General features: G+C 43.0%; 3 protein-coding genes and 1 long non-coding RNA gene across 5 annotated transcripts in view; 3 read left to right on the top strand and 1 right to left on the bottom strand.

The window, feature by feature from the left end:
• LOC139387837 (glycylpeptide N-tetradecanoyltransferase 2-like) overlaps nucleotides 1–6,711 on the top strand; it is a 13,520-nt gene extending 6,809 nt beyond the window's left edge. Inside the window, exons 4-12 of the mRNA XM_071134113.1 lie at nucleotides 1,803–1,921; nucleotides 2,028–2,119; nucleotides 2,318–2,434; nucleotides 2,580–2,750; nucleotides 2,882–2,990; nucleotides 3,158–3,328; nucleotides 4,154–4,321; nucleotides 4,419–4,556; nucleotides 4,711–6,711. Coding sequence (XP_070990214.1) covers nucleotides 1,803–1,921; nucleotides 2,028–2,119; nucleotides 2,318–2,434; nucleotides 2,580–2,750; nucleotides 2,882–2,990; nucleotides 3,158–3,328; nucleotides 4,154–4,321; nucleotides 4,419–4,556; nucleotides 4,711–4,731 — 1,106 coding nt within the window. The 3' untranslated portion in view covers nucleotides 4,732–6,711. The remainder of the gene's footprint in view (nucleotides 1–1,802; nucleotides 1,922–2,027; nucleotides 2,120–2,317; nucleotides 2,435–2,579; nucleotides 2,751–2,881; nucleotides 2,991–3,157; nucleotides 3,329–4,153; nucleotides 4,322–4,418; nucleotides 4,557–4,710) is intronic.
• A 170-nt stretch (nucleotides 6,712–6,881) lies between these two features.
• Nucleotides 6,882–8,697, bottom strand: LOC139387842 (ribonuclease P protein subunit p38-like). 2 transcript variants are annotated; one of them, XM_071134125.1, is made up of 2 exons: nucleotides 8,611–8,697; nucleotides 6,882–8,058 (listed from the first exon to the last, which is right to left on the bottom strand). In XM_071134125.1, the coding sequence occupies exon 2, from the start codon at nucleotides 8,050–8,052 to the stop codon at nucleotides 7,177–7,179; it is 876 nt and encodes a 291-aa protein (XP_070990226.1). In that variant the 5' UTR covers nucleotides 8,053–8,058; nucleotides 8,611–8,697; the 3' UTR covers nucleotides 6,882–7,176. The 2 variants fall into 2 exon arrangements, with proteins under 2 accessions (XP_070990226.1, XP_070990235.1); XM_071134134.1 differs by having other exon boundaries at nucleotides 6,892–8,058; nucleotides 8,542–8,673.
• Nucleotides 8,698–9,330: 633 nt separating this feature from the next.
• On the top strand, nucleotides 9,331–16,235 carry LOC139387859 (acyl-CoA-binding domain-containing protein 7-like). The gene is made up of 4 exons (XM_071134160.1): nucleotides 9,331–9,470; nucleotides 11,759–11,876; nucleotides 12,203–12,265; nucleotides 15,926–16,235. The coding sequence occupies exons 1-4, from the start codon at nucleotides 9,459–9,461 to the stop codon at nucleotides 15,991–15,993; spliced, it is 261 nt and encodes an 86-aa protein (XP_070990261.1). The 5' UTR covers nucleotides 9,331–9,458; the 3' UTR covers nucleotides 15,994–16,235.
• A 475-nt stretch (nucleotides 16,236–16,710) lies between these two features.
• On the top strand, nucleotides 16,711–19,579 carry LOC139405711 (uncharacterized). The gene is made up of 3 exons (XR_011633899.1): nucleotides 16,711–16,946; nucleotides 17,629–18,530; nucleotides 18,660–19,579. It is a non-coding gene; the product is annotated as an uncharacterized lncRNA (long non-coding RNA).
• Nucleotides 19,580–25,434: the final 5,855 nt, after the last annotated feature.

The raw sequence follows: 25,434 nt of genomic DNA on the forward strand, positions 1-25,434 counted from the left end.
GTCTCTATCAGTTTTGCACATCGAGAGACTGACATTTTTCCCCATTCCTCCTTGCAAAACAGCTCGAGCTCAGTGAGGTTGGATGGAGAGCATTTGTGAACAGCAGTTTTCAGTTCTTTCCACAGATTCTCGATTGGATTCAGGTCTGGACTTTGACTTGGCCATTCTAACACCTGGATATGTTTATTTTTGAACCATTCCATTGTAGATTTTGCTTTATGTTTTGGATCATTGTCTTGTTGGAAGACAAATCTCCGTCCCAGTCTCAGGTCTTTTGCAGACTCCATCAGGTTTTCTTCCAGAATGGTCCTGTATTTGGCTCCATCCATCTTCCCATCAATTTTAACCATCTTCCCTGTCCCTGCTGAAGAAAAGCAGGCCCAAACCATGATGCTGCCACCACCATGTTGGACAGTGGGGATGGTGTGTTCAGGGTGATGAGCTGTGTTGCTTTTACGCCAAACATAACGTTTTGCATTGTTGCCAAAAAGTTCAATTTTGGTTTCATCTGACCAGAGCACCTTCTTCCACATGTTTGGTGTGTCTCCCAGGTGGCTTGTGGCAAACTTTAAACGACACTTTTTATGGATATCTTTAAGAAATGGCTTTCTTCTTGCCACTCTTCCATAAAGGCCAGATTTGTGCAATATACGACTGATTGTTGTCCTATGGACAGAGTCTCCCACCTCAGCTGTAGATCTCTGCAGTTCATCCAGAGTGATCATGGGCCTCTTGGCTGCATCTCTGATCAGTCTTCTCCTTGTATGAGCTGAAAGTTTAGAGGGACGGCCAGGTCTTGGTAGATTTGCAGTGGTCTGATACTCCTTCCATTTCAATATTATCGCTTGCACAGTGCTCCTTGGGATGTTTAAAGCTTGGGAAATCTTTTTGTATCCAAATCCGGCTTTAAACTTCTTCACAACAGTATCTCGGACCTGCCTGGTGTGTTCCTTGTTCTTCATGATGCTCTCTGCGCTTTTAACGGACCTCTGAGACTATCACAGTGCAGGTGCATTTATACGGAGACTTGATTACACACAGGTGGATTGTATTTATCATCATTAGTCATTTAGGTCAACATTGGATCATTCAGAGATCCTCACTGAACTTCTGGAGAGAGTTTGCTGCACTGAAAGTAAAGGGGCTGAATAATTTTGCACGCCCAATTTTTCAGGTTTTGATTTGTTAAAAAAGTTTGAAATATCCAATAAATGTCGTTCCACTTCATGATTGTGTCCCACTTGTTGTTGATTCTTCACAAAAAAATAGTTTTATATCTTTATGTTTGAAGCCTGAAACGTGGCAAAAGGTCGCAAAGTTCAAGGGGGCCGAATACTTTCGCAAGGCACTGTATGTATGGTGTGACAGAGGAAGGAGCAGTCATTCATTCAAAAATCATGTCAGCCCCTATTATTTCACACAGTGAGTCCATATAACGTATGTGATTTGTTAAGCCACATTTTACTTCTGAACTAATTTAGGCTTGTCTAAACAAGGGGTTTGAAAAGACTAAGTATAAAATGTTTATTCATTTGTAAAAGTGTGTAGAAGTTTGAGTATTTTGTATAGATCAATGACAAAAAAAGACCAATCTATTTCAAGATCACTTTGTAGCGCAAAAAAAGTTCACGGGGGTGTAAACTTTCTATAGGCCCTGTAAATATGTACAGATACAGTACTCCCACAATCAGAGAAAGTTAAGCACATTGTTATAGTAAGAACACAATGGCTGTATTTCCTCAAGTCCCCTGGTTGTGATTGGCTGGCTGGTTGGTTGTGATTGGCTGGTTGTGTTTTGGCAGATGAGGTTGTAACCAGCCATGGGCCCATGGAGGCTGACAAGGACAACATCAGACAGGAGCCCTACTCTCTACCACAGGGCTTTATGTGGGACACGCTGGACCTCAGCAACGCTGACGTGGTGAGTGTGTATGTTTCTTTGTGTTCAAAAGTTTATATTCATTGCCACCAGACATCAAAGTCGTGCAGACAGAAGATTTTACTAAGACTGTCTTTCTCTCTCTCAGCTGAAGGAGTTGTACACCTTGTTGAATGAGAACTATGTGGAGGATGATGACAACATGTTTAGATTTGATTACTCACCCAGCTTTCTCAAATGGTAAATCAAATCCATACTCTACTTAGATTATGTTAAACTGTCTGTGTGTATGGCCTCTGTCTAAACTACTCTGCTTCCTTATTTTTCTCTCCTCCTCTCTCACCCTCTCTCCTTCTCTTGTTTTCTCTCTCCCCCTCTCTCTCCTTATCTTCTCCTTCTTTTTCTCTCTCTCCTCTTCTTTCTCTCTTTCTCTCTCAGGGCGTTGCGTCCTCCAGGCTGGTTGCCCCAGTGGCATTGTGGGGTGAGGGTTTCCTCCAATAAGAAACTGGTTGGTTTCATCAGTGCCATTCCTGCTGATATCCACGTCTACGACACGTGAGTCACACACACACACGCCCTAACCACACACGCTCTAACCACACACGCTCTAACCACACAGCGGACACCCATCAACAACGTCGTGGACAGGTGCATGTCAGTGCTGAACTTGATGCACACGTTTTCCTCTCTCCCTCTCCAGCTTAAAGAAAATGGTTGAGATCAACTTCCTGTGTGTTCATAAGAAATTGCGTTCAAAGCGTGTGGCTCCAGTTCTGATCAGGGAGATCACACGAAGGGTTAACTTGGAGGGTATATTCCAGGCCGTCTACACGGCAGGAGTGGTACTACCCAAACCTGTGTCTACCTGCAGGTACACAGACACAATTAATCAATTTGTCCTAACATAATAAGAATACATAGAATGCTTAACTTAAGTTGCCTAACTGTAGTAATTTGACCGTAACTAGAGTATGTAACAGGAGTGTTGTGTTTTGTGAACAGGTACTGGCATCGTTCTCTGAACCCCAGGAAGCTGGTGGAGGTCAAATTCTCTCACCTGAGCAGAAACATGACGCTGCAGAGAACCATGAAACTGTACAGACTACCAGACGTAAGAACACACACAATGTTACACTTCCACCATCTATCACATCTCTCCTACACTGAGCAAGACCCTTTTCTCCCAGCTGACGGGGCTAATAAACTTTGCTTTATGGTTACAGGCCTGTGTGATGTTGGGTGTATGTGTATAACTCCCCTTTCTCTCCGGCTCTGTAGAGCACTAAGACCCCGAGCTTGCGAGCGATGGAGAGGCATGACGTGCGTCAGGTGACGGAGCTACTGCAGAAACACATGAGACGTTTCCAGCTGGCGCCCTCTATGGGCGAGGAGGAGGTGGCACACTGGTTCCTCCCTCAGGACAACATCATAGACACATTTGTAGTGGAGGTAGGGGTCTGTCTTTTTGTCTGTTCAATTAGATAATGAGATGGATATACTGAACAAAAATATAAATGCAACATGTAAAGTGTTGGTCCCATGTTTCATGAGCTGAAATTAAAGATCACAGAAATGTCCCATACTCACAAAAAGCTTATTTTTCTCATGTTGTGCCCACCTTGTCAACATCCCTGTTAGCGAGCATTTCTCCTTTGCCAAGATAATCCATCCACCTAACAGGTGTAGCATATCAAGAAGCGGATTAAACGGCATGATTATTACACATGTGCACCTTGTGCTGGGGACAATATAAGGCAACTCTAAAAGGGGCAGTCTCAAGTTTTGAGAGAGTATGCAATTGGCATGCTGACTGCAGGAATGTCCACCAGAGCTGTTGCAAAATAATTTTATGTTAATTTCTCTACCATAAGCCACCTCCAAAGTCGTTTTAAAGAATTTGGCCTCACAACCGCAGACCACGTGAACCACGCCAGCCCAGGACCTCCACATTCGGCTTCTTCACCTCAGGGATCGTCTGAGACCAGCCACACGGACAGTTGATGAAACTGAGGAGTATTTCTGTCTGTAATAAAGCCCTTTTGTGGGGAAAACTCTGATTGGCTGGCCCTGGCTTCCCAGTGGGCGGGCCTATGGCTGCACCCCTGCCCAATCATGTGAAATCCATAGATTAGGGCCTAAGGAATTTATTTCAATTGACTGATTTCCTTATATGCACTGTAACTCAGTAAAATTGTTGCATTTATATTTTTGTTCAATATAATTAGGTACTGACATCTGAGTACTTTTAATTTGCTATTCTGTGTTTACCCTCAGGGTGCCGGTGGTGTGTTGACAGACTTCACTAGTTTCTACACCCTGCCCTCCACAGTGATGCACCATCCACAGCACAGAAGTCTAAAGGCTGCTTACTCCTTCTACAGCGTTCACACACACACTCCACTACTGGACCTGATGAATGACACTCTCATACTGGCCAAACTGGTACGCTACTGCACACACACTCTTTCCAACATAAATACAAAGGTTCAACACAACTACGATCACGTCCATCTAATTGGTGTGTTTGTGTGTCCCACAGAAAGGCTTTGATGTGTTTAATGCTCTGGACCTGATGGAGAACAAGGTGTTTCTGGAGAAGCTCAAATTTGGCATCGGAGACGGCAACCTGCAGTATTACCTCTTTAACTGGAAATGTCCCCCCATGGACCCTGACATGGTGTGTGTGTGTGTGTGTGTGTGTGTGTGTGTGTGTGTGTGTCAACAAGGTGGGGTGTATTCCTGGGTGTGCTGTGAAAATAGTGAAAGGATTTCATAATGGGAAATCAGTCAATAATTCTAATTATGTTTCTATCTCTGTCGCTCTGTTTCAGGTTGGCCTTGTTCTTCAATAACTAGTCTGTCTGTGACTGCTACACACTCAGAGGTCAAAGGTCTTCTTTGACCCCTAACATCGCTCTACCTGGACACACAGGTAGTCCCAAACTAGAAGAAGACAATGACAACAATCAACCAATCAAAGTGATCGGGAGGTGTGCATCACTTTGAGCATCTCTCCTGGATCATTTTTATCATGGAGAACATTCTCTCTGCTCACCCGGAACTGATAACTCTTTTTAACCATCAACATCCTGAATGTGAAGTCATGCTCTGCCTGAGACAGACACTTGCACAGTACACACACACACACTACATGAAGAGAAGGAAGACTTGCATCCATGTTTTTGTTGTTTTATTCAAAAAGGTGCATTGGTAACCGTGTTTGTTGGACAGTGCAGAAAGGTAGTAACCTGTGCATTTAATGCCAGAACACATGTATTCCTGTAGTGTGGAATATGGGGGGTGGGAGAGGAAAGATTCAACTAGCGTAGATGTTATTGACTTTGGTGTTCCTATGAACGGTTAAGAGGGGAGGGGATTCTAGGGATTTTTGAGGAAGAATGTATTTGAAGCACAAATCTTAAGTTCTTAACTGAGTGAAAGGCTCCTTAACAACCCCAGGTGCATTTTATATATTGATTATTTCTGTTTTGTGTGTTTGTTTTTCAATATCTGAGTGTTTGAGAAACATAAAATGCAGGATGAGAATTTTATTATTTTAAAATTGTTTTTATATATTTTTTGTGTTTGTGCAGCTAACAGCATATTATTTTAAAAAGGTCGCAATTTTTTTCCCAGGGCACAATTCTGATATTTAGGATTGTGCTTATATGTTGTGTGTTCTGTCACCATTCCTCCCATGTCTGTCACTATTTGTTAAAACCCCTTAAAAATCAAACCTGCATCTTCACCTATAAATAAAGGTTTTGGGTAGGAGTATCAGGCAGCTCCTTGTGTATGATCCAGAACATGAAGGAACCTGTGATGAGAGAAAACAGCTGTTGTTCTGTTTGCTGATGTCGTCATGGTTACTACAGTTAGATATACAAGTGTCCCTGTCAACGAGAAACCGAGTTAGTTGATTGTGTACGTGGGGGGAAAATGTTTTTTTTTTGTTTACATGGGGAAAATACAATGTACAAAACATTAGGAACACCTTCCTAATATTGAGTTGCAGCCCCTTTCGCCCTCAGAACAGCCTCAATCGTCGGGACATGGACTCTACAAGGTGTCAGAAGCGGTCCACAGGGATGCTGGCCCATGTTGACTCCAGTGCTTCCCACAGTTGTCAAGTTGGCTGGATGTCTTTTGGGTAGGGGACCATTCTTGATACACATGGGAAACTGTTGAGTGAAAAACCTAGCAGCGTTGCAGTTCTTGACACTTAAACCGGTGCCTCTGGCACCTACTACCATACCCTGTTCAAAGTTACTTAAATCTTTTGTCTTGCCCATTCACCCTCTGAATGGCACACATACGCATTCCATGTCTCAGGCTTAAAACTGTCTTTAACCTGTCTCCTCACCATCTACACTGATTGAAGCTGATTTATAAATTACATCAATAAGGGATCATAGCTTTCTCCAAGTCATTTTGTCATGGAAAGAGCAAGTGTGTAGTTCTCATTCTTATGCTGCCCTTGTGGGGAGTTACTTGCTTTTAGTGTTTCTGAGGTGTGGCTCTGAACGTGGTCTGCATCTGGGGCTGTGCCCAAACCAAGGTAATGGTCAGGTTCCTCGGCTCAGACGTTGCTGGTACATGCCAGATCTTACAATGCCTGGATAGGTATTTTGGGTATCAGCTAACCACGTTATAGCAATCTGGTGCTGACGACGTGGCACGCAACCATTGGTTGATGCATGCAAGGGAAGATGACCTATGTCAATGGCACAGAACACTGGGCATCCAAATAAAGATGACTGAAATAGAACTGATCCCCAAAACCGTGAATCTGAGTCAGCCATGTGTTTATTAGTCCCAGGGGCACCTTGAGTGTTGGATCTGTTGTGGATGTATACTTCAACTTGTTTGAATTTGAGCACGAGACAGTTTTTGGTACAATGCAGATACCCCAAGTGAGAGCACCCAAAGTCCTTGCCTTATTTAACATGTTTTTAAATATATATTAATGTGTAGTTTTGAAAGGAGACACCTATCTCTAACTGAAAAACAGTATTTTATTGAACTCCTTGGCAGGCTGTAAAAGAAATGAGGAATTAGAACCAGCAGTGTTTAGACAGGACCTCATTCAAATACTCACTCAAGCTATACCAGCATGATGGAATAAACTCATCTAGACTTTAAAAGATACATCTGAGTGTGCTGTCTAATATTTCATTTAAGTCCTCCATGGAATTTTGGGAGTGTTTCCTCCAGATTGGTAGTAGAGATCACCTCCAATCAGCATCCAGGGCTGCCTACACTACCGTTTCATGTCATCTTTTGTACATAAATTTCTTCTACTTTTTCTTGGTCTTTGGTTTCCGTATTTTATAGGGGTTCGGGATAATCTTTTTCACTTTAAGAGGCTGAAGTACGCAGGATGGACATTCTGTAATGTCTGGAGAAATGTCTTCAATTTTCCGTTTTTGGCCTCTTGTCTCCTCTCCCTTTTCCACCTCCATTTGCCCTGCAGCTGTTCCCTCTCCCTCTCCTACCTGCCCCTCAACTGTTGCACCTGTTTCACTGGGAGGGCTTGGTATCCAGGCAACCTGCAGAGCAGGCACTCTGGGTACAATGGCTTCTACAGTGTCAGAGAACGTCGGATCCTCGTTCCTGTCCCCTTGTCTGAATCCCAGTGCCAGGACGCACTTCAGCCCCAGCAATCCCGCCACACTCTCACTGAGACGCGGCACCTGGCATGCCGCCACGCCCCGCGTCCGGCACAGCGCTATCAGGTGGCTCGTCATGTGCGGCGGTTTGACCGACTTGCACACGAGCACCAGCCGGAGCTGGTTCCTCTCCAGAGCCTTGGTGACCTCATTGATGCCGATGGCCAGCTGCCTCCTAGCGGCTACATCAGTCCAGCCTTGCTCTCTGGGTTTAACAGGACATTCCGGTGTTACAGTGTCGAGGGTTATCTGTGGGGGCTCAGCTACCGAGTCATGTCCTGTAGGTGGGTTCTTATTTCTCTTTTTCCCCCACTGTCGAAACCCTTTCACCTCTTTCTTTTCCAGGCCAGTTGCTGACAGTTTGCTCTTCAGAGTGTCCAGGATGAAGTGTACATCATCACTCTGCAGTGGGCTCCATTGCAGTCTGTAGGGGGAGTTCAGGGACGTCTTAGCTGGGATCTGCTTCTTCCGCTCCTTTTTCGACACTTTGCCTGGAGTGGCCATCTTTATCTGGAGTGAAGAAAGGAGGAATTCACATGAACTGCTGACTCAACTCCCATGTTATCACATTTACCAGCAGGGTAGCATATAAATATAATCTATTCTATTGCTCTAGTTATGTGGGGTTGACTCCTTGAATGTTAATTTACAGTAGTGATTGAGGGATGATGCTGGGGTGGGGCTTAAACCCTGTTAGCACAGTACAACCTTTGCCATAAAAACTAACACCAAAAAATATATATATCACTATGGCTATGTGGGTAGATCTGGAATCAGATTACATCGTCAAATAAAGTAAAATACGGGCTCTGTACTGTGGTCCTCTAACCTGTATGTAAAGGTAGTAAGTTTTCCCTGTAACAATGTTCCCCCCTCTATCACTACTACACATCACTTAGCTAGCTAGCTGGCTAACTAGTTATTCAGCGACAGACACATTTCCCAGCATGTCTATAGATATAGCGAGTAGTTTTAACAAGTTAGCAAACAAACCTAAATTAAACATATCGAGCTGACAAACTGCCATAGTTACTTATATACCCACAGTCGTCGGGTTTTTACCTCAATTTTAACAATTAAAAAAGCAGTTGTAGGTCAGTGCGCACAACTAATGTGCTGTGTCCATGGGCGCAGCCATATTGTATGTCTGCGGTTGATGACGTTTCAACAGAGCCACGCCCCTCAAACGCTCAAATAGCTAATCTATTTGGCCGCGAGCAAAAGGCCACCAAACAATCTTCTAATATTATATTAACAATTTACTAAGAAAAACCAAAGCCACCTAATAACACTAGCTACAAAGCATATGACCCATCAGAACCACTGGAAACCACTGGATGCTACCAAGCCTTCAGTCTCCTGAATCAGACCCTCAGATGCACAGTCTTCTGAATCAGAACCACAGACTGCTGAATTAAAACTGAGTGGAGTCCAGCTGAGCTCCAGTAGGATGGCAGCCTACCATCTCTCATCCTCCATGAATCACTGTTTCTACATCCAAATGACAAAATATATATTTTTACCTAACACTGCCTCCAAATGCTAAACATGCCACAAATTCAATCCAAGTGAATTGTCCCTATATCATAATATTAATTGAGCTACACAATCCATTTTATACAGTATGATTTGGTCATGAAACGCGAAAAATCCAATATTGACTTGCATTGATGCGAGTGTCCTTTTTAAATCTTATTTTATTTTAGCGTCCTTCACGCACCGCGTCTCAGTATGTTTGGTCAGCCAATCAGCTGTCTATCCACCCCACTGCGGTCCCGACTCCCGAGGCATTGACCGATATTTACTGTAAGCTCCCAGTCTGTTACAGCTGCAGTCAGAGCTATTAACACAGCCGAGAGGACACTTTGGGATAATACTACCTAGGAGCCTGCGAAGTTGAACTTTGCGAGATGTCTCTTCAGGTAGGCTATGTTTTCCCTGCACACTTGGCGGACACATCTATCTAAGTGATGAGTCGATCTAGATAACGGGGTTAGGCCTACGTTTTTATAAGAGATGCGATTGGTCGACTGATGTGGTAGCTTGTGGTAGGTAGACTTGTACATACACATATAGACTACGTTTACCGTTATGTTCTTTATTTACTGAGTCATGGCTGTATATTGTTTTAAGTGCGTATGAAATTTAGAGCTTGATTTGCTGGCCATCTCGGAATGATGCGCAAGGATGCTGGGGTGTATTGGATACCAGCTGCCGTCATCAACAGAGGCCCTTGAGATCAAATATTAATGTTTCTACAGACTAAGTATGTAGTGCCGTCACGCTTCCAAGACCAATAATAGCTAGGCTACTGTAACCTATTAGAATTCAACATTGCATGTTAGGTATTATAATTAAGCAATAATGTTGTTTCTGTGCTGCTCCCACTATGTACACAGCACATTTTGCAGCGTTAAATCAACACTTAAAGAGTTAATTTTATCACTATATCAGAGTACATATGGTCCCACTCTACAGAGTGTAATTTTTTTAAATTTTTATAACACTTAAATGTAACACTCCGAAAGTGTACAAAATTAACACTGCATTAAACTTGTCAGTGTTACTCAAATGTAACACTATGAGATAATGAACTGTGTTATTTCTGTTCAATACTAGTGTTGATCAAGAGTTAACTCCTATTAGTGTTAAACAAAAACACTGTTACACTGTTTTGGGTTTAAAGCCTAATTTGCATATTTTCTTTTTGAGGGAATGGTAGAGTTACCACCCATGACTCCATTTGTTAGTGACAGAGACATTGTTGTTGAATTATTTCATTTTAAAGGCCTGTGGCTTTCACCAAATAAGTACCTAGCTGAATGTTATCATTAAAATTAAACTTGACAATACATTACACATATCATAAGGCCTTACTTTGATGGCCTCGATTTACCCTAACACAGTGGTGTTAAGAAACTCCTGGTTTACGGGCCACATTAGGCCTGCAAGTAACATTATGGTGGCTTGCAAAGTGATGTGTAGTTCTTATTGTAATCCAGCCAGAGTTAAGATATCCAACAGTTGGAATTTTTATTCACCCGCAACCTACATTCAGAATGACTGTCAGGGTTAGGAAACTTGATTAAAAAAAGACAACCTAAACCATTTGAATAGGAACAACTATTTCAGTAACGGGGGGAAATAAATCTAACCAACTGATACAGGGGCTCCCGAGTGGCATTGAGGTCTAAGGCACTGCATCTCAGTGCTAGAGGTGTCACTAGAGGCGTCACTACAGACCCTGGTTCGATTCCAGGTTGTATCACAACCAGCTGTGATTGGGAGTCCCATAGGGCGGCGCACAATTGGCCCAGCGTCGTCCTGGTTTGGCTGGGGTAGGCTGTCATTGTAAATAAGAATTTGTTCTTAACTTGCCTAGTTAAATAAATATAAAATAAATAAATACAGGTGAGCCAAGCTTTTAGTGTCATACCCAAGAAGACGCGAGACTGTAATCGCTGCCAAAGGTGCTTCAACAAAGTACTGAGTAAAGGGTCTGAATACTTATGTAAATGTGATATCTGTTTTTTATTTTTTTATAAATGTGCACAAATGTCTAAAACCTGTTTTCACTTTGTCATTGTGGGGTATTGTGTGTAGATTGATGAGAGGTGAAATTATTTAATCAATTTTAGAGTAAGGCTGCAACGTAACAAAATGTGAAAAAAGTGAAGGGGTCTGAATACTTTCCGAATGCACTGTACACCCCTTCTTTTACTTTGGTTGTACATTCATTTGATCTTACTACAATGTAAGTTGGCCCAAAACCAACCAGAAGAAAGTTGAAACAACCAGATGATTTTACAGTGTCAACCTTCTTCTGGTTGGTTTTGGGCCAACTTAACATTACACTGTAGTCAGATTGAATGAATGTACAACCAAATAGTATTTTTGTTTTATTAAAACTGCATGTGGAACATAAATTAGTTTGGGGGTTTCCTTTCTGATTAGATGAATGTGCCATTGTCCCATTTAGCCTTGCTGTTTTTTTTGATTGGAGATCTGTGTAAAGTAGATTATTCATGCGAACAAATTGGCATCGACAGGTCTAAATGGAATAAGAACCCACTGTTTGGCTGCTCAGTAGTGCTCAGTAGTGGGCAGTAATAGGCTGTAGTGCTGTAGATTAGGTTACATTCTGGAGTTTCTGTGCTGTATTGTTTTCCCATCTGTCCCTTTCCCTCCATTCTTCCATCTCTCCGTGCAGGCAGAGTTTGAGCGAGTAGCAGATGATGTGAAGAAGGTGAAGTCCAGACCTTCAGACCAGGAGCTGCTGGACATGTATGGTCTGTATAAGCAGGCCATATTTGGAGACATCAACATTGGTATGGAATTTTCGTTGTGCCATTTAAAACATGCTAATTGAAATACATCATTGTACAGAACATACACAAGTGAAAGGACCATTACAATTATATGGAGAGAATAACAATTATTTTAGCAAATTCTGGGTAGATAGGGCACTCATCTCCCAGATATCAGAACACTGCTTTCCAAACTGGCCATATCAGATACCCACACTAGTATTGGTAGGACAATAGAACATAAAGCCTAACCTTAAATCTGGTCTGGTTCCTCTGAAGTTCTCTTCATTTTTTTTTTACCAGTCACCACTGATGTCCTAAAAACTGTCCTCTCTTGTTCTCCACAGACAAGCCAGGCATGTTAGACATGAAGGGAAAAGCAAAGTGGGAGGCCTGGGATTCTAGGAAAGGTAAAATAAAAAGATGTTGTCTTCTCTCAGAATGTAAAAAAGGAATCGCCTCCACACTAGCCCTCCATCCTATACCCTTGTTTCAGTCTTTGGAACATTCTAATCAATGATGAACATTTAGTGAACAGAATGCTACAGCAAGGGGTAATGATAACCCCCATCTAGAGATTGTACTTGACATTGAAGGCTGCAATCACCATTCACCAACACTTTTAACTGAATGTACACGGGTGCGTTGCTCTAATTTGAATGTATGTTACCAGACTTACAGTGGTAAGAATCCAAGATGGTAGCCGATGCTGTATATAACAACTATTATTTTTATATCTCAGTCTCTATTTTACGACATTTATTAATACAAAGATTTCGGATAGAAAATGCCTTTGTTTTTTATTACACCTTTCTGGAGTTGGAGCTCGCCGTGTCAAGAGTGTCTGTCTGCGCGCAAGGCCTGCTACGCGACCGCAGGTGCGCATTGACGACTAGAGCGGAAAAGCGGTTATCGGTTAACTATTGAATTACTTTTTTTATGTGTTGAAAGACTCCGTTTGTTTTTATTGACAATGGTGCTGGCTCCGCCAAGTCCTCACGTATTGGGCAACTGAGATATATTGCTGTGCCTTTATTGATGATCTCTGTTAATGTGAGACCAAACCCTGGGCAGGTAGATACTATGCAATCTTTACCGACTCCCCTATGATTTTAAAAAGAGAGCAGGTTTAGGCCTCTTGCATGTTAATGTCAGAAGAATATATTTTTAAATAGACATGATTAGAATATGGGCCAAAACGTCAAATGCTGACGTAATGGTTTTATCAGAAACTTGGCTAAAGAAATGTGTCAAATAACTGGATTTCTAATGATGGATACACGGTTTTTAGAACGGATCGGATTAGTAAAGGACGATGGGTTTCAATTTACGTTAAATCCGAGTTTAACACCTCTGAAATTCTCTCGATTACCATAGCCAAACATTTTGAATTGCTTGCGGTTAAAGTGAACATTATATAAGGACTCCCACATCACTGTAGTCGGCTGCTACAGACCGCCCTCGGCTTCGGGAGACGCTCTTAACTCTCTTTCTTATGTCCTGCACAAGCTAAATGACCCCGAATTCATTATTTTAGAAGATTTGAACTGGGACATGCTTACATCTGTATCTGACTCTTTTAAAGAACCGTGTGACTCTCTGAATCTAGCTCAATTAATTAATGCGCCTACAAGACCGAATCCCAGAGCACCTAACAAATCAACGCTATTGGACACTATTCTAACGAATACCCCTCACAAATACACATCGACTGGGATATTCTGTAATGATGTCAGTGATCACTGTGCAATTGCTTGTTAGAAATACAAAAGTGACCAAACCCCGCTGTATTTTTAAAATACATTTTAGACAGTTTGATGAGCAAGCTTTCGTTCTTACATGATCTGTACCATAATATTGACAGTAAATCTGATTCCCGATGTTGACACTGCCTGGGACTATTTTTATATGAGATTTGTGATAAGCATACCCCTGTGAAGAAATGTGGAAGGAACAATCCCTGGTTTTCAGATAACTTGGCAGAATTAATTAGAAAGAGAAATCTCTTGGGCTCAAGCTAGACATACAAATGCTCCTGTTGACTGGGCCTCCTTCAGAGCCTAAGAAACAAATGCCCAGGATTGATCAGGAAGTCCGAATCAGATTACTATTTAAATGCAGTCGCAAAGAACCTAAACAATCCTACCAAGTTCTGGAAGCTAATCAAATCAGTGTCAGGTTCTAATGTATCCCCTGGCCTTCCTGACCATTTAATGATGGATTCTAATGAAGTGAAGGATAAAGCCCATATTGTAGGGGTTTCAACAAGCACTTCATATCTGCTGGTTCAGTTTTTGATAATGGTGGGTCCCAGGCCTCTGTTACGTCAACTATGATATAGGCCCTCGTGAACCATTTTAACGTTGAGCCTGTTTGTTATTCTGAGGTCTATAAAGCATTAAAGGCAATAGACACTAAAAAGGTTGGAGGTCCAGACAACCTGGACCCCTACCTCTTAAAGATAGCAGCTGGTATTATTACTGAACCTGTGGCTCACACTTGAGTCTCTTGACCAATTCCACACCCAGCATTTGGAAATCCGCTTATGTCCTTCCACTGCTAAAGGGTGGAGATCCCTCAGGTGCCAATAACTATCGTCCTATCTCTAAACTCCCTATCCTGGCCAAGGTCTATGAATCCCTAGTGAACTCGTAGTTAAAACACTTCTTAATTGAAAAGAACATACTGAGCAGGGTTCAGTCTGGCTTTAGATCGGGGCACAGCACCACAACTGCAGCTATGGCAGTGGCAAACGACATCATTAATGGACTTGATAAAAAGCCACATTGTGCTGCTCTGTTTGTGGATTTATCAAAGGTCTTTGATTCAGTTGACCATGAATTGTTGCTAGCTAGACTCAGAAACATTGGTCTCAGTGAAGGGCAGTAAATTGGTTTAGGAACTATCTTTCTGACAGAACAACCCAATGTGTATATACTGACAATCACAAGTCTAGCTTTCTTGAGATAAATAGAGGTGTGCCACAGGGTTCCATTTTAGCTCCTGTGTTCTCAATGTGTATTAATGATTTGGGAAATGGGATGCAACCAGCAAAGTTCCATCTATATGCAGATGATACAGTTCTATTTTCATGTACTCCTTCTCTGGTTGAAGAGCTCCAGACTGCTTTCAGTCACAGCAGGCCTCCCTTTATGGCCTCAAACTGGTCTTGAATATACAAATCACTAAATGAATGACCTTTACCACAGCTAGAACTCTGCCAGAGAATGTTAGCATTGTCACATCTGGTGATCTGCTTATCCATTGAAAAGTGTCATCCTACAAATACCTAGGTATTTGGTTGGATGACAAGTTGTCCTTTAAAGTTCATGTGGATAATCTTGTGACGAAGATTTAATTGAAAATGGGTTTTTATCTTAGTAATAAGGCTTGCTTCCCGTTTATGGCTAGAAAGAAGCTTGTTCAGGCCACTTTTCTTTCTGTAATTGATTATGGTGACTTGTTGTATATGCATACAACCTCCGTCTTACAGAGTCTGGACTCTGTTTATCATGCATCCTTGGGCTTTATTACAAATGCCAAGTCACTCACCCACCATTGCACATTGTACCAAATGGTGGGTTGGACCTCACTTTATATGCGCAGAAATATCCATTTGTATGTGTTCATCTACAAAGCCCTTTTTGGTAAACTCCCTCTGTAGTCTGGTCTCCTTCACCACCAACAGTTACCATTCCTGGTCTGCTAGGTGGTTGCTACTTAAAGTCCCCAGGACATTTACAGTATTAGGCAAGACTGCCTTCTCCTCTTGTGCACCAGAGGCATGGAATAGTCTACAATCCATGCTTCATCTAGATATGTTAGTGCCACTGAATGAATTTAAAATATTGACGGGAGACTCTGTTACGGAGGAGTGTAAAGTGCTTTTTATTAGTCTGGATCATGTTGTTGGATTGTTGTATGTTTTAATTCTGTAGTGTATTGATTGTTGCTGCCTTCCTGGCCAGGTCTCCCTTGAAAAAGAGACTCTGGGTCTCAATGGGCTTTTACTGGTTAAATAAAGGTTACATAAAAAATGTAAATGTTGTATTTGTGTTCTTATTTTCTAGGTATGTCCAAGGAGGATGCCATGACAGCTTACATCGCACTTGCTAAGGAGATCATCAGCAAATACTAATATGATGATGAAGTCGTATCCAGGGTGTGACTAGAAATGGTTATTATGAGGAGAGCTGTATCTCATTCAGCCACAAGCCATAGGTTATGAGAAGCTACTGCACGAGGAACATGATTCATTTTTTTCTCCTTAGATTGACCTTTCTTGACTTTTAAAATGTGGAGTTTTTTTATTTGATATCAACCCCTGTGCACTTTTGGGATGTTGAATTTATGATTTAATAAAACATTGTTTTAAATTACGCTCAGTCTATTTTATTTGTAGATCTATGATGATAAATGAGGGCAATATTCTATATTTTATATGTTCCTGTCTTCTTACCTCTAAAGATGACACACACACACACACACTATTGAGATATCAGCACTGAGTGATTCATTAACAATGCAAAAGCTCACTAAGCATGAAAACATAATGAACAGTGTTTCCCATAACATTATTTTATCAAATAATGCGTTTTCAAAGGGTAGCTCTCACTCACTTACTCAGACAAGTAATGTCCCCACCACCCCCTATAGCTCTGCGGCCCTCCTTATAAATATCTCTGCTATTAAGCCCTGTTGGCCACCACAAGACCTGCAGGGCTAGTTTGCAGCCTAGGTTGAAAATAAGTCATTATTTTTAACCTAGTTAACCTAGGTTGCAGCTAGGAACTTCAATTTACTCTGTTGCCTGGAAATCACATTTCTGGAACGGTTCCTGTTTGTGTCTTTGTAGCAGAGACGGTATGGAAATTCCATTCCTCCATTATCTCTGTTGTAGCTAGCTGGTATGCAATGAAATGGCGCTTCCTACTGAAGTTTAGTTAGCTAGCTTTAAGCCATAGAAAATATTTGGGCTATGTTATATCAATTGACATGTGTTTTCTACTTCTTTATTATGTATGTAAGGGTTTTAAAACCGACACTGTTGATTGGCCAGACAGCAACGGTACCACTGAAGAACGTTAGCAAGTAAGTTAGCGAGCTACCGAAGTGTGCCTTTACTTGCGTTACATCGACGGACTTCTATCGCCTGTTCCAATACGGTTCGTGACTGTACTGTAAAAACTTGCCATAACAAACACAAGGACTGGGTCAGATATGTTTCACCAACTTCCATTGAGAGATCCGGACTGATTGAGACTATGGCAAGTTGCCCTGAACATTGACGCCAATACTCCGACTGACGACCTCAGAAAGTTAATTGTATGCTCAGAACATTTTTCCAGGGAACTATTATGAGAGCATGGAACTGTCAAGCAGTAAGATAAACAAGTTATGTCCCATCAGTGGGCATTCTATGCACGACATGTAGGCAAGCCATAGGAAATCTTTGGCCAAGTCATATAAACGGACATATGTTTTCTAATTCTATATTATTGTGTTAAGAGGGAGTCATGGAGGACAGACACCATGGTTGGTCAGGAGAGGGTATTAGCACAGTCACTGTTGATGGGCCAGATGGCAGCAGTGCCACTGAAGAATGTTGTCCGTCCATTGAGGAGGACCGGTGCGTGAGCATTCAGCTCAGATGAGTTAAACCACGGAGAACAGGTTATGATGCTGCTGTATGAGATAGGTTTCAGAATGCATATGAATCAAACACACTTCATCATGTAGCCAATAACACTGATCTCTGTTTTCCTTTGATTAGGTGAGTGAAGTGTCAATGGGCCTGCCGCGTGAATACAAAGACGTAGACAACAGTTGTTCCCTGAGGATGGAGAGGAACGGGTCTGTGAAGTGTTGCCTCCTACAGCGAGGAAGAGAAGAAGCTGTTGGCTGCCGTGGTGTTTGAGAAGGGGGAACTGGAGCTGACTGGCTCTCTGGTGATGGAAGTGACTGAGGTTCTACAGTAAAGTGATGCAGACACTGCACCCAACAGGGAGGAAAGGGCTCTGTACCTAGAGGAGGAGAAAGGAGATGAGAGACAGACAGATGAAGGGACTGCCCAGCAGAGAGGAGCAGCAGGCTAATGCTGAGTGTGAACCCTCAGTGGAGCCTGAGGTATATTTAGATTCTGTGAGCGACGGTGTGTGAGATACGGAGCGAGCCAGCCAGCCTACACTCCACGCCGACACAAGAAGCTGTGTGTGTGATGGCCAGCCTGAGGAGCCTGTTGGGTTTGACAAACTCTGCATGCGGTTCCACGACCTCAACAGTTATGAGGAGCACGTCCGTCGAGAGCACTCCAAACGCTCACGGCCTCTCTGTCCAGACTGTGGCATCCTCATCTCAACGTTACTCAGTGTGGAGCACCAGTGTGAACAAGTTCAAGCTGTTCCGCTGTTCTGTCTGTGGCTTCACCATCAAGAGCATGTCTACTCCTGTAAGTTATGCCTCAAGCACTTCAAGGCCAGGGAAGACAAGCGGACCCACGAGAAGGACAACTACCAGGTTAAATGCCCCTGGGGATTTTACAACATCTTGAAACGGAACCGCCATCTCAGAGAGCATGAGTCCAAGAGACATTTGTAACACGTGCTACAAGGAATTCCCCCAACTTAGCAAGTTTGAGAGGTACGAGCTGAGCCACAGTGACAACAAATCCTTCAGGTAGGTGTTTTATACTGCATACTCTGTTAGTTTGATACTGAACACATCTCCCTATGTTTTTTTGTTTGTTTGTATTATCAGCTGAACTGCAAAGTGTTAATGTTTTCCATTACGTTCTGCTCCTGCTAGGTGTCAGGTGTGCCAGCGTTCCTTTGCCCAGGCCAGCCAGCTGAAGTCTTACCTGCACGTCCACACTGGGTAGAGGACCTTTAAATGCCAGCGCTGCGTCAAGAGCTTTGACCACAACGTCAGCCTCAAGAACCTCGTCACACGCTATCACCAAGGGGAGAGTGGGGAGGGAGGGAGGTGCGAGAGCGGAGGAGCAGGTGACAGTGGAACTATGAACCTGAGGAGGAGGAGCGTCAGAATGAGAGTGATTCTGACTGACCTGGAGGAAGAGGAGAAGACAGGGAGTAAAGGGAAAGGTAGTGGAGGAGGGGGGCACTGGTAGACGCCTCTAGGAGAGATACATGTGGACACTGCTGTTAAAAAGCTGGATACATTATCATCACCACCCCAGAGAGAACCAGACCAGAACCAGGAGGCACCTGACGGTGTCATTAAAAAAAAGTCTTATCGGTTTTGTCATGACCATAATGTTTTGGCTTTGAACATTACTTAGAACTCTTGAGGCTGTTGTTTTTTCACTTCTACAGTTTTGGTTTATATATATATATATATTGTTAATGAAAATGTGTTTCACTGTTCTACATCATCAAATGTCAAGGAAAAATCTGATAGGTTTGTGAAGTGAATATGTTACAAAGAATTTCCTCCCCACAGATGTTATTGACTGATATATTGCATTTTGAATTCTCCTGGCTGGACCGGCCCACTAGTTAAGAAGCACAGAGATAAACTCATCTTGGATATAACCAGCGAGGAAGCAAGAGGCTTGAGTCTGCTCTAAAGTCTGTCAGTATGAAAATAGTGTTAACCAGTGGAAGTGGGGATTTTTAAATTTTTATGGAGGTCAATGAGAGAATGTTGAATTTGGTCAACAGTTAAATTAAGGTTACATAAAAATAAACATAAAATTGAATTTTTAATTTGCTATAATGTTTAATTTGATTGAATTGAAGTTTCATCATGTTTATATCCATATGAATTTACTGATAAGTGGGAGCATGTGGCATTTTGGAAACTTGGGAGAAAAACAATTTTATAATGGGAGTTGTGCTTGTTATTCTCACACATATCTGCCCTCTCATTGGCTAGAATGTTTATTTAGTCATTTATTTTACCCCCAGTCCAGTTGAGAGCGACACTTCACCTTTTGAGTGTAGTTCGCCATAAAACCCAAAGAAGAATACATAGCTCTTGCTCTGTGCCTACATTCCCGCACAGTAGGTGGCGGAATGCACGTAAACGATTGTTTGCGGACCGCCTTGACATCGAATAAAACTCAGCTGAGTCACAGCGATAAAGGGATTAGTTATAAATATCTTTGAATTAGTCCTTTAACTATCCCTATATTTAGACGTCTGACAACATGGCTGACTCCCAGAAGCATCCGTTAATTTTATACCTCCGTAATCCTGCACCACCAGAGACCGCTTTAAAACTTAAAATTATTCGATCAGCAGCCAAGAAGCAGAACGACGAGTATAGACCCGTCCAGTCAATTTAAGTGTTTCGTTTTTACGATGGCACGTAAAATTCTCTCTCCCCTTCCTCATCGCTGCGATTTACTTACTAGTTGAGGTTTCTGCTCTTCGCTCCGTTGTCAGTTTAGTTGACATTTCACTGATCTTAGTAGCAGTAGCACTTATTTGATTTGTGTCCTTCAAGGCAGCTGTCAATGTTCCCTTTAGGCTGCGTTTTTATTTTATGGCGGTTTGATCGCGGGGGAGGCACTAGTAATATCTGCACTTTTCGGTTTAGTTATTTGTTTTAAGTGTATTAGTCTGTAAAGAAATCTCTGCCAAAATTCGTCATCTCTCCCATGTCTTATTCGATTGGTAGTTGTTCGGAAATGTTTATTGCTTGCCTACATTTTACTCCCTCCTTTATGTTTAATATAACACACATCCATTATTAATGTCGGTTGCCTATGTGAAGTTTGTTCTATAGAAAGTATTTGGCAAAGTGATTTATTTATACACTACACTTGAAACAAATAGCCAAATCGAAAATGGCAGACATTACTAGTGCCTCCCCCTCGATCAAACCGCAATAAAAAAAATTTAAAAAACGCACCCCCCTCAGAAATTACGCAGGAATTCACAACGGAGTGAAGAGCAGAGATCTCAACTAACAAGCAAGTCGCAGCGATGAAGAATTGAGTCTGTGCGCATTCACGTCGACTAGGGGGAGAGAATTCTGGCAAGGGTGAGATTTTCAGCACAACACCGGAATTTATATGAGATGCCCTCAAATGTTTTGCATACAAGCAATGCCATGGTAAAGGAATTGTGCTCAGACACTGATTAAAAGGTAGGTTAAATAAAAACCATTGATTTTAAAAGTTTAACAAACCATGCAACTCTATGCGCAAGGACTCGGCCAGCTACCAAGGACTGTGGGCTCTCCTCCTTGGCTGACATGAGTAAGACATTTAAGCGTGTTGGCTGGAGAGTTTGCTGACATATTCAATCTTCAATCTCTCCCATCCCAGTCTGCTGTCCCCACATGCTTCAAGGTGTCCACCATTGTTCCTGTACACAAGTAAGCAAAGGTAACTGAACAATAGAGCCACAGACTGCCATTGCACTGCCCTATCCCGTCTGGACAAAGGGAATAGCTATTTAAGAATGCTATTCATTGACTACAGCTCAGCATTCAACACCATAGTACCCTCCAAGCTCATCATTAAGCTTGGGGCCCTGGGTATGAACCTTGCCCTGTGCAACTGGGTCCTGGACTTCCTGACAGGCTGCCCTCAGGTGGTGAAGGTAGGAAACAACACCTCCACTTCGCTGATCCTGAAGAGAGGCCCCACAAGGGTGCATGCTCAGCCGCCTCCTGTATTCCCTGTTCACCCATGACTGCGTGGCCACGCATGCCTCCAACCCAATCATCAAGTTTGCAGACGACACAACAGTAGTAGGCCTGATTAACAACAATGGCGAGACAGCCTACAGGGAGGAGGTGAGGGCCCTGGGAATGTGGTGCCAGGAAAATAACCCTCACCAAAAGTCAACAAAACAAAAGGAGCTGATCGTGGACTTCAGGAAACAGCAGAGGAAGCACCCCCCCCCCCCCCCCCCCCCCGCCCATGCACATCAACGGGACCACAGTGGAGAAGGCTGAGGAAATTTGGCTTGGCACCTAAAACCCTCACAAACGTTTACAGATGCATAATTGAGAGCAACCTGTCGGGCTGTATCACCGCCTGGTATGGCAACTGCATCGCCCACAACCACAGGGCTCTCCAGAGGGTGGTGCGGTCTGCCCAACGCATCACCGGGGGCAAACTACCTGCCCTCCAGGACACCTAGAGCACCCGATATCACAGGAAGGCCAAAAAGATCATCAAGGACAACAACCACCGGAGCCACTGCCTGTTCACCCCCTATCATTCAGAAGGCAAGGTCAGTACAGGTGCAACAAAGCTGGGACCAAGAGACAGAAGCTGTTTTTCAATCTCAAGGCCATCAGACTGTTAAATAGCCATCATTAGCACCTTAGAGGCTGCTGCCCTATATACAGACTTGAAATCACTGGCCACTTTAATAATTGGAACACTAGTCACTTTAATAAATGTTTACATATTTTGCCCTACTCATCTCATATACCGTATTCTATTCTATTGTATTTGTCTATGCTGCTCTGACAATGCTCATCCAAATATTTATATATTATTAATTCCATTCCTAAATTTGTGTGTATTGTTGTGAAATTGATAGATATTACTTGTTAGATATTACTGCACTGTTGGAGCTAGACCCGCAATAACATCTGCTAAACATGTGTATGTGACCAATACAATTTGATTTGACTACTTTTAACCATTTACATAGACATTTGAACAAAAACACATTATCTGGAAGAACTGTGCAGATGCAAAGTTTGGTAACAGAACTTCGGTAAAAATCTCCCTCAGTTTTTTTTACTGAGGGAGGTTTCACATTTTTTCCCCCATCCCTAGTAAACACAGCTGATTTAAATGAATTGCATTCTAAACTGAAGATCATGATTAGTTGATTATTGGAGGTGTGTGTGTGTGTGTGTGTGCGTGTGCGAGTGTGAGAGAGAGCTGGGGCAAAAGTGTGGCACCAATCAGGCCCCTCTGAGGACTGGAGTTACCCATCCCTGATGGAGTGTCTGCAGATGGAAGGAAGAATTACAAAGGAATAAAGGGTTGTTACTGTGGAGGAGAACATGAGGCGACATCCTTGGTATGCCCAAATAGGGTGAAAGAGATGGAGGTGGACATAATTCAGGGCAGTTCAGTCTGTCTCTTATGCAGAGGCAGTAAGCAGAGCAGAAGGCCCCATGGTATTGAACAACAGGGGAGCTATACAGCAACATGCACCAAGGCATGCGTGTCACCAGCTGGATCCAGAAATTCTTCAAGTGAAGTACAGCACTGTGCAAGTAGGCCACACACGCTCACAGAACGGGACTGTGCAAGTAGGCCACACACACTCACAGAATGGGACTGTGCAAGTAGGCCACACACGCTCACAGAACGGCACTGTGCAAGTAGGCCACACACGCTCACAGAACGGCACTGTGCAAGTAGGCCACACACGCTCACAGAACGGGACTGTGCAAGTAGGCCACACACACTCACAGAACGGGACTGTGCAAGTAGGCCACACACGCTCACAGAACGGCACTGTGCAAGTAGGCCACACACGCTCACAGAACGGCACTGTGCAAGTAGGCCACACACGCTCACAGAACGGGACTGTGAGTGCTGAAGCTAGTAAAAAAAGGTAGGGTAGCCTAGTGGTTAGAGCGTTGGACTAGTAACCGGAAGGTTGCAAGTTCAAACCCCTGAGCTGACAAGGTACAAATCTGTCGTTCTGCCCCTGAACAGGCAGTTAACCCACTGTTCCTAGGCCGTCATTGAAAATAAGAATTTGTTCTTAACTGACTTGCCTAGTTAAATAAAGATCAAATAAAAAAATATATATATCATCGTGAACATCAACTGTCTGTTTCAGTGGTGTGAGCAGTGTAGCTGTGAGTGTGATCCAGATGCAGGGAGACAGGACATGCCTCTCTGTGACCCAACACTGCCAGAGCTGCAACAACCTCAGGACATGGGCAAGCAACCAGTCTGTTTTCCAGACAACACACAGAGGAAATGGGGAAGAGCCACAGAACACCCATGTTGGTATTTCAGGATTAACAGTTGATATTGTGAGGTAACTAACTCTCTTTTATATTCTGTGTGCTCAACTAACTCTTGGAGTTTCAAGTGTCAAATAAATCAGGAAATTGGACATCATTGTGGCTGTGGCAGAAAAGGTTCTGGGCCTGAAAGACGGAAGAAGTACGGCCCTCCCAGGCTCCCGAGCCTGTGTAGGGATCACATTTTGACTGTGATTTTAGCAGAAAAAATTGTGTTAATTTAGTTTTTGGTAGTTAGTATGAATATTTTCATCCAAAACGTTTTGGGGGATACTTTACTACCCCGCACAGTAGGTGGCGGCAATACACCTTATCGGTTAGACTACAGCCACCCAAGTCATAGACTGTTCTCTCTGTTTCCACATGGCAAGCTGTGCCGGTGCATGAAGTCTGACACCAACAGGCTCCTGAATAGCTTCTATCCCCAAGCCATAAGACTGCTAAATAGCTAACTAAATGTCTAACAGACTGAGTTGACCCATGTGTTTGATTTTTGCACACTCAAAGGGCCCTACACACTCACTCCATTCACTCACACACACACATAATATGCATATACATTTATACTGACTACGCACACCCGCTCACATACAATCATCATACAGTGGGGAGAACAAGTATTTGATACACTGCCGATTTTGCAGGTTTTCTGACTTACAAAGCATGTAGAGGTCTGTAATTGTTATCATAGGTACACTTCAACTGTGAGAGACGGAATCTAAAACAAAAATCTAGAAAATCACATTGTATGATTTTTAAGTATTTTTTTTATCCGTTATTTTACCAGGTAAGTTGACTGAGAACACATTTTCATTTGCAGCAACAACCTAGGGAATAGTTACAGGGGAGAGGAGGGGATGAATGAGCCAATTGTAAACGGGATTATTAGTAGACCATGATGGTTTGAGGGCCAGATTGGGAATTTAGCCAGGACACCGGGGTTAACACCCCTACTCTTACGATAAGTGCCATGGGATCTTTAATGACCTCGGAGAGTCAGGACACCCGTTTAACATCCCATCCGAAAGACAGCACCCTACACAGGGCAGTGTCCCCAATCACTGCCCTGGGGCATTGGGATATTTTTTTTTAGACCAGAGGAAAGAGTGCCTCCTACTGGCCCTCCAACACCACTTCCAGCAGCATCTGGTCTCCCATCCAGGAACTGACCAGGACTAACCCTGCTTAGCTTCAGAAGCAAGCCAGCGGTGGTATGCAGGGTGGTATACTGCTGGCAAAAATGAGCATTTTATTGCATTACATAAGTATTTGATACATCAGAAAAGCAGAACTTAATATTTGGTACAGAAACCTTTGTTTGCAATTACAGAGATCATACGTTTCCTGTAGTTCTTGACCAGGTTTGCACACACTGCAGCAGGGATTTTGGCCCACTCCTCCATACAGACCTTCTCCAGATCCTTCAGGTTTCGGGGCTGTCGCTGGGCAATACGGACTTTCAGCTCCCTACGAAGATTTTCTATTGGGTTCAGGTCTGGAGACTGGCTGGGCCACTCCAGGACCTTGAGATGCTTCTTACGGAGCCACTCCTTAGTTGCCCTGGCTGTGTGTTTCAGGTCGTTGTCATGCTGGAAGACCC

This window comes from Oncorhynchus clarkii, chromosome 3 (assembly GCF_045791955.1).
Source record: "Oncorhynchus clarkii lewisi isolate Uvic-CL-2024 chromosome 3, UVic_Ocla_1.0, whole genome shotgun sequence".
Taxonomy (NCBI): domain Eukaryota; kingdom Metazoa; phylum Chordata; class Actinopteri; order Salmoniformes; family Salmonidae; genus Oncorhynchus; species Oncorhynchus clarkii.

Bases quoted from the DNA above. Each gene is read 5' to 3' on its own strand.
- LOC139387842 (XM_071134125.1), bottom strand. From the start codon at position 8,052: ATGGCCACTCCAGGCAAAGTGTCGAAAAAGGAGCGGAAGAAGCAGATC.
- LOC139387859 (XM_071134160.1), top strand. The intron at 11,877-12,202 runs GTATGGAATTTT...TGTTCTCCACAG, and splicing joins ATTTGGAGACATCAACATTG to ACAAGCCAGGCATGTTAGAC. The intron at 12,266-15,925 runs GTAAAATAAAAA...CTTATTTTCTAG, and splicing joins GGCCTGGGATTCTAGGAAAG to GTATGTCCAAGGAGGATGCC.